This window comes from Caretta caretta, chromosome 8 (assembly GCF_965140235.1).
Source record: "Caretta caretta isolate rCarCar2 chromosome 8, rCarCar1.hap1, whole genome shotgun sequence".
Lineage (NCBI taxonomy): Eukaryota > Metazoa > Chordata > Testudines > Cheloniidae > Caretta > Caretta caretta.
In genome coordinates, this window is record NC_134213.1 from 84,980,330 (window position 1) to 84,997,580 (window position 17,251).

General features: G+C 39.4%; 1 protein-coding gene across 5 annotated transcripts in view; it reads right to left on the bottom strand.

Moving 5' to 3' along the window:
• ST6GALNAC3 (ST6 N-acetylgalactosaminide alpha-2,6-sialyltransferase 3) overlaps positions 1-17,251 on the bottom strand; it is a 319,905-nt gene that overhangs the window by 118,329 nt on the left and 184,325 nt on the right. For all 5 annotated transcript variants that reach the window (XM_048860870.2, XM_048860871.2, XM_075131727.1 and 2 more), the window contains one exon: positions 3,612-4,021. In XM_048860870.2, the coding sequence (XP_048716827.1) occupies positions 3,612-4,021 (410 nt within the window). The remainder of the gene's footprint in view (positions 1-3,611; positions 4,022-17,251) is intronic.

The window sequence follows — 17,251 nt, forward strand, 5'->3', positions numbered from 1 at the left end:
ACTCGCTCAGGCTTTGTATAGATTAATCAGACACATGGAGAACCACATATTAGCTGAGGTGAGCTGTGATGACTGCAGTTATCTAACAGTGTCAATCTGAACAGTAAATGAATATAATTTGAGAGAGCTAAATGACAGCGTTATAATAAAAGACTCATATATTGCCAAGATAATAAATAATTAACAAGTAACTGCACAAAATAGCAGGTTGAACACCCCACCCAAATTCTGAATCCTGATTCAAAAGTAAGTGAGCAGAATGATCCGTCTCTCTGCCACAAATGATAAAACAGTTTTCTCACAACCTAATATGCAGCACCATCTGGCACAAGCACAGAGGTGGCTGAGAACTTCTGAAAGTGAAGCACAAAAGCCATTTAGTTGCTTTAGGGGTTATCCAAGATATTTTAAAAAAACAAACAAACAACCCTTCAAACTAAGGAGCAGAGGGTTTGTTGGTTTTTTTTGGTGGGGTGGGGGCAGTTGTTTTATTTGCATTCCCTGGCTGAAAACATGGACCATTGGATCTTTTTTAGGGACACTTGCATAGCTAATCATGCCAATAGAGTGTCACTGAACTGAATTGTGTGGGTATGAGTGTAATAGAGAGTTCAGGTGGTGTGTATGGGAAGTCAATCGCATACAAAACAGGCCAGGTTTTAGAGTCCTCTTATTTTGTGACTTTTAATGAGAATTTCAGGACACTGGAATACGTTTTCTATCTGGGATCATGGAGCTTTTTATGTTGTTACATGTATAAACCATGAATAAAACCACCAGGTTAAGCTGTGCTTAGTTTAGGTTTCTCTCTTAAAAAATTTCATACCAGTAGTAACCAATATCACCACTGGTGTGCATCATTGACTGTGCAGCCGCTCCATTTGATGGTCCCATGTTTGTGTGTGTAATTGAACAGGAACACTATTGCAGCATTGCTGGCCCCAGATTGCGGAACTCATCTTGCTGAAGGCACTATACAATATGCACCACACTGAGTTGTTAATCTGAGCTGTTTGCAGTATAGATAGAAATGGAGTTCACATTAGACTGATCTAGGTGATATTAGCAAACTCAGGATTCATTATATTATTGCTTTCTGAAAGTGACTTTCAGTGCAGACTGTTTTCTAAATGATCCTTAAAAGACACTCCCTTCCTCCTCATCACCTTCACCTAAGGCAATAACATCTGGTAACATTGATCTATTTGCTGCTAGTTTTCATTAATTGTACCCATCCCTGAGGGTGGTGCAGCTTTGGCAGCAGCTAATTAAAACCTATTTAGAGCTGCTCAGTGCACTTTATCAGACCAAAATTGACTCTGTTGCTTTAATGGAGACTACAGTTTTCTCTATTATTACCTTAAGTGAAGTTTATAAGGTTTTCCCTTACATTTCTAAAGTACAGGGAAAGTTATAACTGCCTTTATAACTACTCACCTGGATTCAAATGAATATAATGATGTAAAATTTAGTTATTGATTGGCATTTCTTCAAATGTGCTTCAAATTCTGCTTTCATCTGACTCTATGTACATAATATAGGAAAGTGCAGTAAAGTATTGCGAGAAACTGTCAGATTTACAGCACTACAGAGGGCAGTGCCACTAAAATGCATTAATACAAAACTGTGAATGTCTGCCAATGTATATTATTTATATACAACAATTACTCAGAGTGGATGAACTCTCACACCACCCTGAATGACCAAGCCTCTGCCCAAATTCACAATACTGTGTGTCAAGACCAATCTCCAGATCCAGGAAGCCAATTTCAAGAAGATATTATGCTGTCCCTGTAGAACAAAAATTACTTCATTTTGAAAATAGGAAGGTTGTTTGCTATTAATCCATAATGGCTCTGGCCCCATTTCTTCCATTGACCAATAATTGAACTGTAAACAGACAAATTATGGGCTTGATCCCATGCCTATTGAAATCAATGGCAAAGCTCCCACTGACTTCTGTGGTGCAGGAGCAGAATCTATTTGCCTATAAGTGGCTACACCATGCCTGTTTGATACTTTTCATAACTCTGAGAATAGAATGCGAGCACTATTATGGTGAGAACATTTAAAGTCCCATTAATTTCCTAAAGAGACGTTACATCAACAGAATATAGAAACAGAAAGCTCATTAAAAGATTAACAAACTAGAAATCTGTTGTAATCTTACTATGCACTGGGAATGTACACCATACGTAAAGGCAGTACTTTAGGATTAAACCCAAAATAAATCCAGTTACAACTCACACTGTATATTTTTAAAGTTGAGCAGAACTTGGTTTCCCTCCAAATTTCTTGTTTGGAACATGGTAAAAACTGAGCACTGTTTAAACTAATACTGGAAGCAAGCGCTGATGTTTCTCCTAGGAACTGAAGGAATATTTGGCTGAGGTACCTGAAAGAGTCTGTATCAACATCATAATAGTTTGACATGATACATGAAGCCATTTTTTTCTCATCCAGAGAGCTCTGTTGCTCTTTGCTGCTTCAGTAAGCAGAACAGATCCCAAATAGCCTTCATTATCATACCCAGACCCCTGAATGAAGCAGCACAACAAAACACGTATTGAGGATTTAAATGATGATGCATGTCAGTAGTTCCCAAACTGTGGGCCGCAGACCACCAGTGGTTTGTAGAGTGTTGTCTTGGGGTACAAGGAGTCCCAGCTGGTGACATGATGCTTGCTTTCCTTGTTTTCCCCCCAGCAAATCACATTAAATGAAGCTAACGATACATTTAATTAATAGTTTTACGTGGAAAAGTAATAATAGGAAACAATTTTTGTGGTGACATAGGGATGTTACTTGATTGCTAATGTGTGTGTGGTTGGGGGATGCAGGAAGTGCAGGGTGAAGGACTAAAGAAGCCTTTCTCCCAGCACACAGTTCCATGGATGGGATGGGGATAGATCCTGGCAGATCCTCCAGCCCCAATCTTACCTCAGCCCTCTCTAGCCCCAGCCCCACATGCTGCTGTGCAGATGGCCTCTGTAGAGCTCACTCTCTACTCTACACGGGGAATTCACTGACCTTCCATCATGCATATAGCACCCTCTTGGAGCAGCATAATCACACACATGGTTCTCCACAAGCCAGTGGTATATAACTTTAGTATAATTTTACTAGAAACACTAGCCATTTGGTGATATGCCTGATCATCTATTTTAACTGAAAGAGAATTATTTGGATTTGAGGTAAAGCTTGACAGGGTATCTTGACAAGAGAGGTAAATATACGACCTCTTCTTCCCTTTGTCCTGAGGTTGTATGTGTAGGAATGATGTGTAGGCCTCCCCTCTTTGAATAACATGTCAATTTAATCAATATTAAATTGAGCTGAAAACAACACACACAGCTCTGAAAAGGCTTTAGGAAGGTATCCAATATTTTTTGGGATCCAGGCCAACAAAAACGGAAATAACAGAAGGTAGCAAAGGTGGGATAAATGGGGCCTGTCTGCTGCCTCATCAAGTGCCCGGAACAGTCAAAAACATATATGAATCCATTAAAAACATATCTGGGGGCTCACTGAAGAGCTGGCATGCAAGATGGCCTTCTCTTGTCTATCTTTTGTCATTAACATCAGAGTACCTCTTCACAGGCAGGACTTACCGATCTTTTCCAGTTTCCTCCTTAAATACCCCATCACAGTAACTCATGCGCTTTTCTGTTGTCACATAGATTTTGGCATTGGGGTAGCTGTCAACAGCTTTCTTCAGCATGTTGTACACAATGCCATTGCCATCTTTCCTCATGTTTCGAAAAGGCCCCCAGATGACATAGACCGTGCTATTGGCTTCCTTGAAAAAGTACTCAGGATTCTTGAGCAGTAGGGGAACACTGGTATGTGACACCACTCGTATGGTCGTCTTCTTCCCAACATCCTCCTCATAACCCTTGGTGGGAGCATTGTTCATTCTCCATATACAGGAAGACTGGTCAATCTCAATTCCCACTTTCTGACCAGCCATCTGACCTGAGTTCGAAACAATGGCACAGATGTCACAGTCTAGCTGGAGAGGCTGAAAGAGAGAGAGAACAAAACAGATGACAGGTCTTACACATTGAGATGGAAAATTTAGTTAAAAGAAGTAAATAGTCCAACAAATTGGGAGCAAGATTTCTCTCAAAGCACATCAATTCCTGTGTAGAGGAGCGGGTAGTAAAGTCTATAGTTACTAAGCCCTGAATGAGATCCTTTTCTACCAAACAAATTAGCACACACTAATCTTCTGCTTCTATTCTCCTCATTTCAAAATCAACTGGAAAGTAATCATGTGTCTTCCACTATATATTTTTTCCTTTCAATTAAAAAGAATTTGAAATAAGAAACATGTAAATAATAGTTAGATGGATGTTTTGTTCCCTTGTAAGAGATTGTTGTCAGTAGTAGATTTAAAAACAGAAAAAAGAATGAAGGAAATGTAGTTGTGCACGGATTGCATATTTCATCGATAGGTTTGGATGAATGGATATTTAATCTGTGATAAAAGTCAGCTCTGAAGTGGCTCTCCAGCAGGCATTCTACTGTAGCTTGAGCCTATGAATATATGGGAAAATGTGCCTGTGCCCTTATAAAACAGCTCCTTATGTCTGGAGCACATTATTATATGTATACAGATTCTCTTCCGAGGACACTTATGTCCCATGAAAGAGCCAATGAGATACAAATTGACCATGGACCTGTGAGCTAGAGGGTTGATCTATGCCTACTGAAGTCAATGGCAAAATTTCCATTGAATTCAATAGTGCAGGTTCAGATCCCAAACCAAGAACACCCGAGTCCTTCTAATGCTGGTTCTCACAGACTCTCTTTGTGGACCTGAGCACATTCTCTGACTCTGCTTCTCTGCATGAAATGGGAATAGCAATAGGTTCCTACCTCACAGGAGTATTGGGGGAATTAGCCTGTTTCACATACTGTTTGCCTGACTCATGTGAGACAACCCCCCGATGCCCAAGAAGAGTAGCATTGAGCCCTAAATATTTATAAACAGCTAGAAGACGAAAAGCACTGTATGTAATTCAAGCATGTGACATGTGAATCTAGAATCCTAAATCCACCTGAATGCAGACCAGTTCTACAAGAATTGGCCAGGTCTACAGATGCTTAGTGAACCCGGGCTGATGTTGGTCCTTCATCCATCCCATAGCCAAGGTTATGGATCCTCTCCAACTTTATCTTTGATCAGTGACCTGATCTCTTCTTTTCCTCTCTGCTGGCAGTCAATGTCTCCATTGCCTTCTTACACCAGTGAGTGTTGAGCCATCAGCCTTATGGCATGCTACCTGCCCCTCTAAAGGATGGCTAGCAGCAGAGTGGGAGCCTTTCACTTCAGTGATGTGAATCCGTGTCCCAGCCACATTTGACAATTGCAGACTTGGAAAGAAACCAACTAAGACATCACAATCTGTTCTGTGACAACAAACTGTAATGCGATAGATGTGAAAATGGTGAGGTCAGAAGTTGACAAACAGGTTAAGAGAGGGCCAAATGATAACAATAACAGTGCCTCCTATGTGTAACAAATACGTAACTTAACAAAGGTTCTACCCACCGGGCCCCTGAAGTAATCTTAAACACAGATGTAAAGGCTTGTGCTGGAGTGATTGGTGTGCTCTGGCTGTTTTTTAAAATGTCTTTTCTTCATTTCACTAGGAGTGAAGGATGCTTGACTGCACACAAAAGTATCAACAATATTTTCTTTAGAGAATGCTGTACATTTTGTAGTCTTTGGGAGCTATCCTGAATAGCTCTCTGGCAGCATGAATGAAATCCCAGGAGATGCAGCTGAACACAACCACCTTTCTGTTTACCACTTAGTTACAGAAATCGTCCCTAAAATACTTTGAGAGTACATGGATGGATGAACTAAAGAAATCTATAAGCATAACCCATATACGAGCATAAAATGACTGTTGCAGTCTTGGTAGACTAATTTATATTTTTTAGGATGAAAGTTCAAACTAACAACTAATGAACAAGGAATTGCTGGAGGGGAAAAGATCACTTGGCTCAAGAATCTAGTCCCATTTAAAACTGTCTCAGCCTCATGCTATTGCTTTCTCGCTGTGTCCTTCCTTCTTCATTAAAATGTATAGCTCTCTCAAACTCATTTAAATTGTTTGATTTGATGGTCTCACTTGGAAATTTATTCCATGTTTTCTATTCACTGTTCTGCCTCAATAAAAGTCATACACTTACACTTGCAATGGTGTCCCTCAGTTTTCTAACCTTTTTGTTGTGATCCATTTATCGTGTTCCATTTTATCAAATCCTTTCATAATTCGGAGTGCTTATCTAGTAGGTTACCTTGCAATCTGCTTTCTTTCAACAGGAAGAGGCTTAGTCTCTTTAGCCTTTCTCAGAACGAATATTTTTAAAAGATGGAATTGCCTGAGCTGTTCTAATTTGCATCTTTTCTAAAAGCAATCAGCTCCACGGAAAGCCAATGAAAACTTAACTCAGCACTCCATGTGGACCTGATCCAAATCAATGGACATCTTTCAATCAACTTCAATAGCTTGGAATCAGACCCTCTGTGGTCTAACTACAGAATATGCATCAGTTTTCACTCATTGTATATTGTAGCCCTCTGTGGAAGTATCCCAGTAACCTGTTGTCCTGATTTATAATTGTCACCTTTTAGAATGATGGTTTCAACAATTCTTGTACAGCTGCTCTGTAACTCTTTTTCTGGTTCAATATGCTATATTACCATTCCTGTGTTTTACTAACCCTCCAAGAGCTATATGAAACCAATCCTCTTTCCATTAAACTCAGTGGCAAAACTCCAGGGTGTCATATGCACAAAGAGAAGAAAGAAGCAGGGACAGCATTTCTAGTTACAGGTGCATGAAAATGGGGAGGGAGAGTAGGAGGAGATGGAGATGAAAGAATTACAAAAACCTACCCCATTGATGACCTTTCTACACTTAGCAGTGACTATGTATAGGTGTCTACATCCCAAAAAATACTATCACGATTAAACACTAGCTTGTCGGCAACCTTAGCAGAGAAGATAAGAACTGAACTGAATGGAGAACAAAATGCCCTCTTCACCTTTAGAGCTGGTCATCCCATGTCAGGGCTGAGGTACATTGGCAGGACAGTGTGTAGAAGCCTGCACCGATACTGTATATATTCTTTAGTTAAAAGACTTAAATCAAAGGTATAATCCGGCAACTTCCACAAACCCTAAATACATTTACATAATATCTAGATACTATATTACTTAAAGAAAACAAATGACCATAGACAACCACTCACCTTTTCTTCTCACCCTCTCTATTTAGATACTTCTGTAGCCCCTAAACACTGTTGTCTCTGTGTCTCTCTGAGCTATTATCTTCAATAATTTGCTTTGCCTCTGTAAAAATGATTCATTGTGCTGTTTCCCAGAACTATATAAAACTCCTCAGCAATGTTAGCTGGGCATGATTCTGACAAATTGTCCCATCTTTTTTGAATGATACATTGTAACAGTTGAGGAGCACTTGCATTTTAATCAGTAAGGAAAATGAAATGTTTGACCTTTCAATTTTCTGTGCAAGCTTACAGACAATAGAAAAGATAATTAAAACTGTGAATTAAAACTTGCAAAACAGTGTTGTTTCTCTAGTAAAGAAAAATGTCTGCGTAATAAAGGTCACTTATCAACCAGTTCTAGTTATTAAATCTTTGTACTTAGCACTGAAGTGGCTCCACAGAATCAAAGGTCAAGTCATTAAATAATGAAACAAGGAGAATTAGAAAAAAGGTCATGAGCAATCTTAACTACAGCTGACCAGATGCAGTCAAATTTACTCACGGATGGGACCAAATGTAGCCCTGGAGCTAAGCAGATGTAGTTCCCACTGGCATGAAGCTGAATTTGGCCCAAGATATGCAAAAATATCCCTGACTCTGAGTGTACCACAGTGCACTACTCTACCTCTCCTCTGTGCTTTACTCTGTCAGCCTCCTGACTCAATTACTAATGATGTTAAGGAAATGCAGATTTATTTTTTCCATTGTTATTTTAATAATGAGAAAGTAATTTTGTAATTTGGAGACAATACACATGTAAAATATAAAGGGACAATTATTAGCAGTTCACCACATATTAATTTACTCCCCCAATGCTGAAACAAATGAGATCTTTTCTTGTAATCGTCCAATTTGAGTGAATTCTAACAAAGCCAGTTGAACAAAGCTCCAGAGATACATTTCTCATTTCAGAGCCATTTATTCCTCTACTCTTCATGGATGTCTTTAGAGTTTTAGTTTTAAAGGATACAAACATGTATAATGATGCCAATAGGGAATAGATTTTGCCTTTATTCATTTTGATGTTCTTTTGAGGTCTTTCAAATGAAAGGTACAAAAGAGGCATTAACCGTCTGGCATTGTTTTTATTGCTTTTCTGTGCTTTACAAGCAAAAAATGTATTTTAATTTTTCCCATATTTCAATAATGATTAACTAAGCTGTTTTTAATCTATGCTGAGTCACTTTCTGCAGACTTCTGGGAGTCTGGGAGCAAAGAATTTCCAGGGTTCTCCTAGAGAATACTCAGCACATTTAAAGGAAAGAAAGAGAGGCAATGCTCAATTTGCTTGCGTGTTCACAAACCAGAATTTTCAATTTGATAGCTCTCAGGAGCACCATATAAAAATAATAATCTATAACTAACATCAAATAATAATAAGCAGCCCCAGATCTGATTATACTGTGGTTGCGTGGTTGTTCCCCTTTTCCTCCTGCTTTTTTTTTTAAAACTCCAGCAGTTGGTTTGGCTCCTAGCTCAGGGCATTGCTGTGTCTGTGTCTTCATAAAATGTAATATTAAAATTCATAAACATTTTAACATTTGGACAGTATTTTGAAATAAGCCGTGTGTCAACATGTGTCTCAGTTTCTAAATGATATAGAACATAATGTTCCCTTTGTTATAATGCTGTTCCTGAGACACAAGCGACTAGGGTATTTTATTTAGGTGTGTGTCTCTGTCAATTGTACTTGCATAGTTACTACATGTGCGAGAGGAAGTTTTTATTTGAACTGTATGAGTTGGAGGCGAGAGGTAAAACAGTTTCCTAATGGGAATAGTCTTTCAACAAAGGGCTGAATAAAGAAGGATCACAAGGTTCTTGTTCCAGACATGGATCTAGCTGCCACAGGACTATTATTCATGGATAACAGTTCTTTAAGGGTATGTCTACACTGCAATTAGATACCTGCAGCTGGCCCATGTCAGCTGCCTCGGGCTTGTGGGGCTCAGGCTAAGGGGCTGTTTAATTGCAGTGCAGATGTTCGGTCTCGGGCGACCCTCCAACCTTGCAGGGTCCTAGAGCCCAGGCTCTGGCCCGAGTCTGAATGTCCACACAACAATTAAAAAGCCCCTGAGTCTGAACCAGCTGGTAAGGGCCAACTGCAGGTTTTTAATTGCCGTGTGGACATACCCTAAAAGTGCCACATCATCCCCTTTACTTTGGCTAGAAGAGGGCACTGGTATTTTATGGATTGTTGCTGTGTTTTGTGGGCAAACCTGGCAGCATGACTTTATTACAGCTACGCTGCCATTGTACAGGGCAGGCAGCCTGAGGGCTCGGAACACACTTGATGCTTTCCCCATGAATGCCATTATCTTCTGTAGAATATAAGCCTTTTGTTTTAAAAAATTACCATTTTTACCCTTGTGATTATGAAGAAAACCTTCCAAATGAAAACCACAGTGTAAACAGTAGCATCTTTCTGAGTCTGCAGACAGACGGCTCCAATTCCTCTGCGGCTGCTTACAGCTTTCCTAACAGCAGCTGACAGGAATGTCATCAGTGTCTGCCACTGCTGTTGGGAACAGCATGGACGGCTTTGAAACTGATAAGAATCAGGTAAATTTCACTCTGTTAGAGCTTGAGAAAGCTCTGAGCAGCAGCTGGGATAGGCACTGGAACTATTAACTGGTTTTTTTCCCTGGTCAGTAGGATCATCTTCTTAGCTTGGTCCCCTGGTTGTTAGGTAGCTGATAACCCTTTCTAGCCCTATATCTGGGGGCAAGGCGGTGTTGGTATGACTATAGGTAAGTGTGTTGGTGGATGACTGATGGAAACAGGGTATATGTGTGAGAGAGAGAGAAAGAGAGAGAGAGAGACTTTTAGGCAAGAACTGGGAGAAAATATATAAAGGAGAATGTAGAGTATACAGTACAATGTAGGGCTAGAAAGACAAAGAGATATAAAGGGATGGAATATAAGGGAAGGGGGAAAATAGAGGGAGCAGACACTTAAAATGAAACAGGCAAAGAAATAAATGTTCTATAGGAAAGTCAGAAAAAGTGGAGTGGAGCCAGGAAAAGGTAAAAGGGCCAACAAAAACCAGAGACACTTAGTAAGTTACAGCATTAAAATGACTATTGCATAGAAAGCTGAACTTTTCATCCAGCAAAACCCAACAAATTTCTTTTCTAGAACATGCCTAATTTCATTCAAATGTTCTAGCTTATGGCTGTAAATAACCAAAATGCTTGCCCAACTCCATCTATCACTCATTTGCAAATATACAGCCTTTGGAATATCATAGGGCTGTGATATCAAAAGCCAGGAATCGTTCCAGACAAATGCTTGCTTGGTGCATGCTGAAGCCAATAACTCATTCATGTTAACACCCACTATGTTGCTTATTTGCCCTCATTAGCATTGCAGGACTGGTTGGGTCTTGTGCTGAATAAAGGTAACAATACTACACAATTTAAGTAAGAAGTTGTTACAACAAATTGCATTAACAACTCTAAACATAAAATAATCAATTTTCAACATGCAATGGCATCTGTCAAAAAAGTGCTTAAAGCTCTTTTGCAACATGCTACAATGTTTGCAACAATACTGTCCAAAGAATACATGGTACTGGTGAAACAGGTTGGAGCTAGAGCCTCCTTTCAATTAATGCCACAATTTTAGTTGTCTTATAAAGTTATCCTTTGCACTGTAACTCTTTGATTTTTTCATGAGATACTAGTGATAAAATTAAATATGTTTTACTTATCAGGCAGATATGAACATTTCTTTCTTCTTTATACAGGGATATTTGCTAGAAAAACAGTACAAAGCACCAGGAGGTAAAATGTCAGTTACAGCTCAAGGATACAGAGTGTGAAGGAACATATTGTTAGTGCATGGACTGAATTGTGAATGAATCACAATATCAGAGGACCAAAAATAATTTCTCACATCTGATATCTCACATTGTAGCCCAGTACAATTTAAAGTAACACATAGCACATAATCCTCCCTTACAGAGTGTACTATAGAATGAGGTTTTTGAAGACAACCAAGGCCAAGATGACTCTCCATAACGGCTCTTTGATTCCTCTGAAGACCAACCTCTTAGCAATAAATATCTGCACAAAGAATTCACTGTCACTCTGTGGAACAAAGTCAATTATCAGGGGGGAAAAACCCGGAAATTTTATTTGACTATGGCTCAGAAAGACATTGACCCATATTTAAAATACTGGTGGAGAGTAGGGGAGATTATTTTGCAACTACTGGTTTTAATTTGTATTTATAGTAAATGCCCACAGATAGCACTAAAATATATAATATATGCAGAAGATCTGTTCTGATTTCACTTTCCTCTAATAACTTCCTATTAGCAGTACTTGTCATTAATAATGGGCCATTATCTAGGAATTTAGTTTGCCAAATTACAGATGCAGGAGGGTGACTGGCTGTTATGTCTCCCATCTGAATAGGTCTGAAAATTTTCCACCAGCAAATTATACGACTTCTAAAATGAAGTTTTCACTTTATTTCAGGTCAATTTATTTGTGCCTTGAGCTGAGAAAGTGATATTAGACTGAGCAACAAAAACTCAAGAAAGAACTAGATTGTATTCCCATTATTTTCAAAAAGTGGAAATCCAGCTAACAGGCTAGAAGCCTCATCTCTAATTTATTTCAGTACCATGCTGTCTAGATCCATTATTTAATTTAGTCACTCTTGGTGGTCCATCTATCAAATTATTTGGATGCATGGAGAGAAAGTGATAAGCTAAAATGCTAATTATCCATTTTTCTGAAATTAAAAAAATCTATGCTAAGAATAACAATAAGGTTTATTACAACAGTTGTTAAACCAATACCATTTTTCATTTGACAAAATAAACCTTAACAAGCTTTCTGAGTCCAGGGTTTTAATTGCTGGACACCTTATCTAACAAGGAAATACATGTTTGCTGCTGGCCATAAACTTTTCTCTTACCCTCAATATTATACCGGGAATATTTGTGTGCAGAAAGGGATCTTTCTACCTTTAGCCTCACCAGCAACATTTCTGGAATCCAGCTGCCACTGTGAGCATGAGTGTGTACATAAACACACACACACTGCTTGAGTCTGGGAGAGGCATATTTTCATAAAGATATAAATCAAAATAAATATATAAACATATTACCCCAGACCAACATAAAAAAATATTACACCGAAGTAAGTCACAAAGACAACAATTTCTTAAAGGGGTTAACAAAACAAAACCACAAAAAAATAAAGGAACGCTGAATTTTTTAAAACAAACAAACAAACACTGAAAGTTTGGAAATGTTAAGTGATGACAAAAATTTAAAAACCAACAAAATATTGGAAAATATGAAGTCATGATAACTTAAATAACCTTAACTCTGCCCAGCAATCACTAATCTGACTAATATAATGTTTAATTTTATACATTACTGATTAGAAGTGCTAAAATATAAACCCCTTTATCATCTTCAATATATTTCCAAGTCATTTAGCTGGCTTTGATACTTTTAAAATGTTCCCTTTCTTACTCAGAGTCCATTTTGAAATTGTGAATGAGTGAGAGTTGAATAGTAAATGAAACCTAAAGTGTGTCTTTCTCCTTGTGTGCTCCTTTTTACTTTTTCTGCCTGCCACAATCACACACACACAGGAGAGCATTACAGAGGAAAGTCGGTTAAACAAAAAGCACACCAGTGGATGATAAAATTTGGTAGCAAAGAAAAATATTGAGGGCCCCCGGTGGACATGAAAAATATGCCAGGGAACTCCATGAAGCAAATGAATCTCTACTTCAAATATCTGAAACCTTGCCAGACAGGCAAATAGTTTGTGCCTGTCCTAAACATTTTGAAAGTTGCTTGTTTAGACTGAACATCAGACTTCCAATCTTCCAAAGGGCCTACATTAAATAAATCATACTGTTAACTGAAACTCTGTTCTGTCCAGTCACAATGCTGGGTTCTACAGCTGGGGTTCAGTACCTGCCACACAGTGTGCTCCATGCAGTAGTGTAGCATAGGGCCACATGGAAACTCTGGATGGGACTCATTCTTGTGATCCTTATTTCTGAGGCTGGTTCATACTGACTGCAGTGTGAAAACGAAGCGTTTATGTGATGGCCAACATCTCAGCCAACTCATCGGGGATTGATCCAGGGGCCTCCAGCACTGAAAGCAACCCATGTAGTGCCTGGGGAAAGAGGGCATGACTGTGCTGCTATTACATGCCATTTGGTAATCGCTGTGCTTGCACTAGTGTTGGCTGATGCATTTGTGGTTGCACACGTCAAGTCAATGGACATTGAATTTACAGTAGATGAGATAAAAAGCAGTTTGAAAAGAACTAGTCCAGCGTGATGAATTCTTTTCTAACTTATAACCCAAAGGCACTGCAACAAGCCAGGGGTCATTTAGCATAAACTGTAGCTCATTAGCTGGGGAGAACATAAAGTCATATCTATAGGGATGTGTAATAAGAAATCAGAATACAACATGCATTAAATTCTGGAAAAATAGGGGGACATCCTATGCAATCAGATCAGCAAATCTGGACCTATAACACAGTAGAAAGTTATGGAAGCTGCTAAATGTGGGATGAGAAAAATTGATTCTGAAAAGATATCTAGCAACTAAGCACTGTATTTATCCCCTGCCCTAGTAACAACTACACTTTAGCAGCAGACACATTGCTAATTCTGTCACAAGATCCTTACAGAAATGCTGCAGACCCCATTTTTTCATTATTGCTGTTTTGAAAAACAAAGTCCTGTGGTGCTCTTTCCTCGATCAACCCTGCTTATGAATTCTTAGCACAGCATGAAGGTTATTAAAATCCCATATGTAAGAACCACACATAGCACATGGAGATATGAATTGGCATTCTATGGAGATAATGCTATCTAATGGGCACAACAAGAAGTATGGTTTCATTCTCATTTGGAGTACATTTGAAAAGGGCAAAGCATCTGGCTGCTGTTCATGGATAGCTGACCATTTCTCCTTCTTACATATGGATTAATAAGTAAAAAGGAAATAGCATGGTAGTTATCTTGCCAAGACTGGATATTCCCATGACACCTTTTACTGGCAACCATTTGACATGAAGTGGATTAAATGCAGCTTGGGCTTCCTAGATATAGTGACAAACTATTAAACACATCATGGTTTACTCCCACTCGTGTATTTTAAATCAAAATGTAATTAACTGCCGAGATAGCCAATATACCTCACAAATTAATTCCAGATGCCCGCATGTCTGATAATTTCTTTATTTTTACACTTATTCATTTAGCACCAGTTTCACTGCTGAAACACAACAGTTTAATGTTTTGTTTTATTTCATTGCCAAAACAAATTCAGTTTCAAGCAGCAGCCAGTGCCATGGCAAATGCTCTCAGCAGCTGGGAGAGCTTCAAAAAAACCTGTCTGGGAGAGAAAGTTTGCTTGAGAACAAACAAACCATAAAAAGTTTTCCAAGCTCTCAGGATCCTAGGAAAGCTTCATTAAAGCTAACGATACTTCACAGCGAGGGAGAACCTCTCCACCTCAAGAGAATTAAGAAATAGTAACAGCATAGTTAAATTTGATGTCTGAAACATCCTCTATTTAAGGACTATGCCCTTCATGGGGACAAGCTCAAGGAATTATTAGGCCATTTCTCTAACTTGGCTGATCAAGCAGCAGTTTAGGTGAAACCACATGTGTCTGATGCTAGTCATCACTAATGGTAGGCACAGAATATCAAAGGCAAGGTCTGAAAACTGCAGTGAAGCAGCATGGGACCCAACCACCTTCTAGCAAAAGAATCTCTTTGGTCAAATGTTTGATATTACTGCTACACTGTTCAAAATGCTTTCCTTTGCTTGCTGAGTCTTTCTCATGGTGCCCAGCTGTGTAGCATCCCACTCTTATGCAACCATTGCAGAAATTTTGAGATGGGCATAGGCCTAAGCTGTGAGGTTTGTATCTGAAAGTGAACTTTCTCCAGGTTCAGGAGTGTTCAGATTCAAAGTTCTCATTTTCTGCCAAATTGTTCTGTCATTCAGTTGCACCCGACAACCTTGACCAAGTGTGAAAGTTCTCATCCCATGATTGTAACTCATTTTTTATTTGCTGGATACTACTTGAATGCCACAGCTGACATCAGTATCCGAATCTAGATGACTATCTCGAGGAGGAGAGAAGACATGGAAAAGAAAATAGTTTCATAATTTTGATTCTGACTCCCTGCCCTAAGTAAAGCCATTGGCACACAGCGTTTTCTGTTGATGGAGAGAGAGAGAGAGAGAGAATAACATGTAGCTATAAGACTGATGAGAGTTCAATTTCAGACTAATACTGCTCCTCCAGAGCATGAGTCACTACTCAGACTAGAGATACCACCATCCCAGTGCCCCTCCACTAAAAGCTAATATCAGATTTTCTAATATTCTGCCTTTGGCTAGTATTCAACATGTACAAAGCTTTTGTTGGCTCTATAGCAGCACATAGTCTTTTCAAAGTTTTTCTGTGGCAGAGAGGAATAGTTCATAGGGACAGGAGATCATTGTTTTTTCTGAATGCCAGAAATGTCTATATAGATACCTCTATGACACCATCATCAAAGTGCCTGAGCACCTACAAGTATTAATGAATTCAGCCTAATACACTTCTGTGTGGCATTATCCCCATTTTACAGATGGGGGATTAAGGCACAAAGAGAAAGTGACACAGGAAGTCTGTGATAGAGATTTCTAGTCCAGCACTTTCACCACAAGAGCAACGTTACCCTCTTCCTTCACCAGTCACCTTTGTGTTTAGGGCAATATCCCAAACAGTACTGCTGATATTCAGGGCCAGGAAGCATAAACATAAGAACAGCATGATAAGAGCACTTGGTTTATGAGTGCCTCCGGGTCTTGCAAGAGCATTCTAGCTCTGCAGGGGATTTCTTGCCATACCTTGTACCTGACCTGAGCAATCTATTTTGTAGTTGTCGTCAAAGAGAGAAACATACCCCTTGACGTTAATGTGCCAGGTTGGATTTCAAGCTTAGCACTGTCCTTTTTAAACTTTTTAAATGCAAAGTCACCACATCAGCCTTTCACCTCTTCTAGGTATAAATGGTCTTTTCCTGGGAGACCAACACCAGTAAGATGCTTCTCCTTATTTCCTTCCCCACTCTTCCTCTTCTGTAGAAGCACATTTGTTTTTCTTTCCCAGTAACTGTCCTGTGATTACTCTAGCTCAGACTGATTGACTGCAATACAAAGGGATTCAGAGTCCCTGTGTTGAGACTTTGCAGCTTGACAAACATATACTGCAGGGCAATGGTTTTCAGTCTGTGGTCTGCAGACTAATGTCTAAGAGGTCCACAAAAAGTTGTCATTACCATAGAACAGTGGTTTTCAACCTGGGGGTCCACGGACTAGGCCTAAGATTTCCAAAGGGGTTAGCATCTCCATTCAAAAATGTTTAGGGGTCCGCAAATGAAAAAAGGTTGAAAACCACTGCTGTAGGAACAGAAGGCTTAATCTTCAACTCAGCTGGAGTGGAGGAGGCAAAGGTGATTCTAGGCTAACTTTACACCTCCCCTAATTCTGGGCATAGCCAGAGGCAGGACTAGTGCCTGGCATGTATTAGAGCAGTCCAAGAGCAGCTTTCATTTACATTGCTTTGTAATAGGGCAATTTCCTCAGTGAGGATTGACTAGGGTGCCCCTCTCCTCCTGCCCCTGGAGTGTAAATTCAATGCATTTTTAATGTACTGGGATTCAAAGACTGGGATGGGGGTGGGGGAAAGATTAGGTCTTCTTCTAGTATCATGTCCAAGTAGCATTACTGAGGAGGTAGACGAGGAAATGAGTTTGAGTGGTGGGTTATTGTCTGAGAACGACTGTTGTCAAGCTGGAATTCAGCACTGACTGAGGATGCTCTGTCACTGAACAGTTTCTTGTGGTAATGGCCTTAGCAGCAGCAGTGACTGTATGATGCTCTTCAG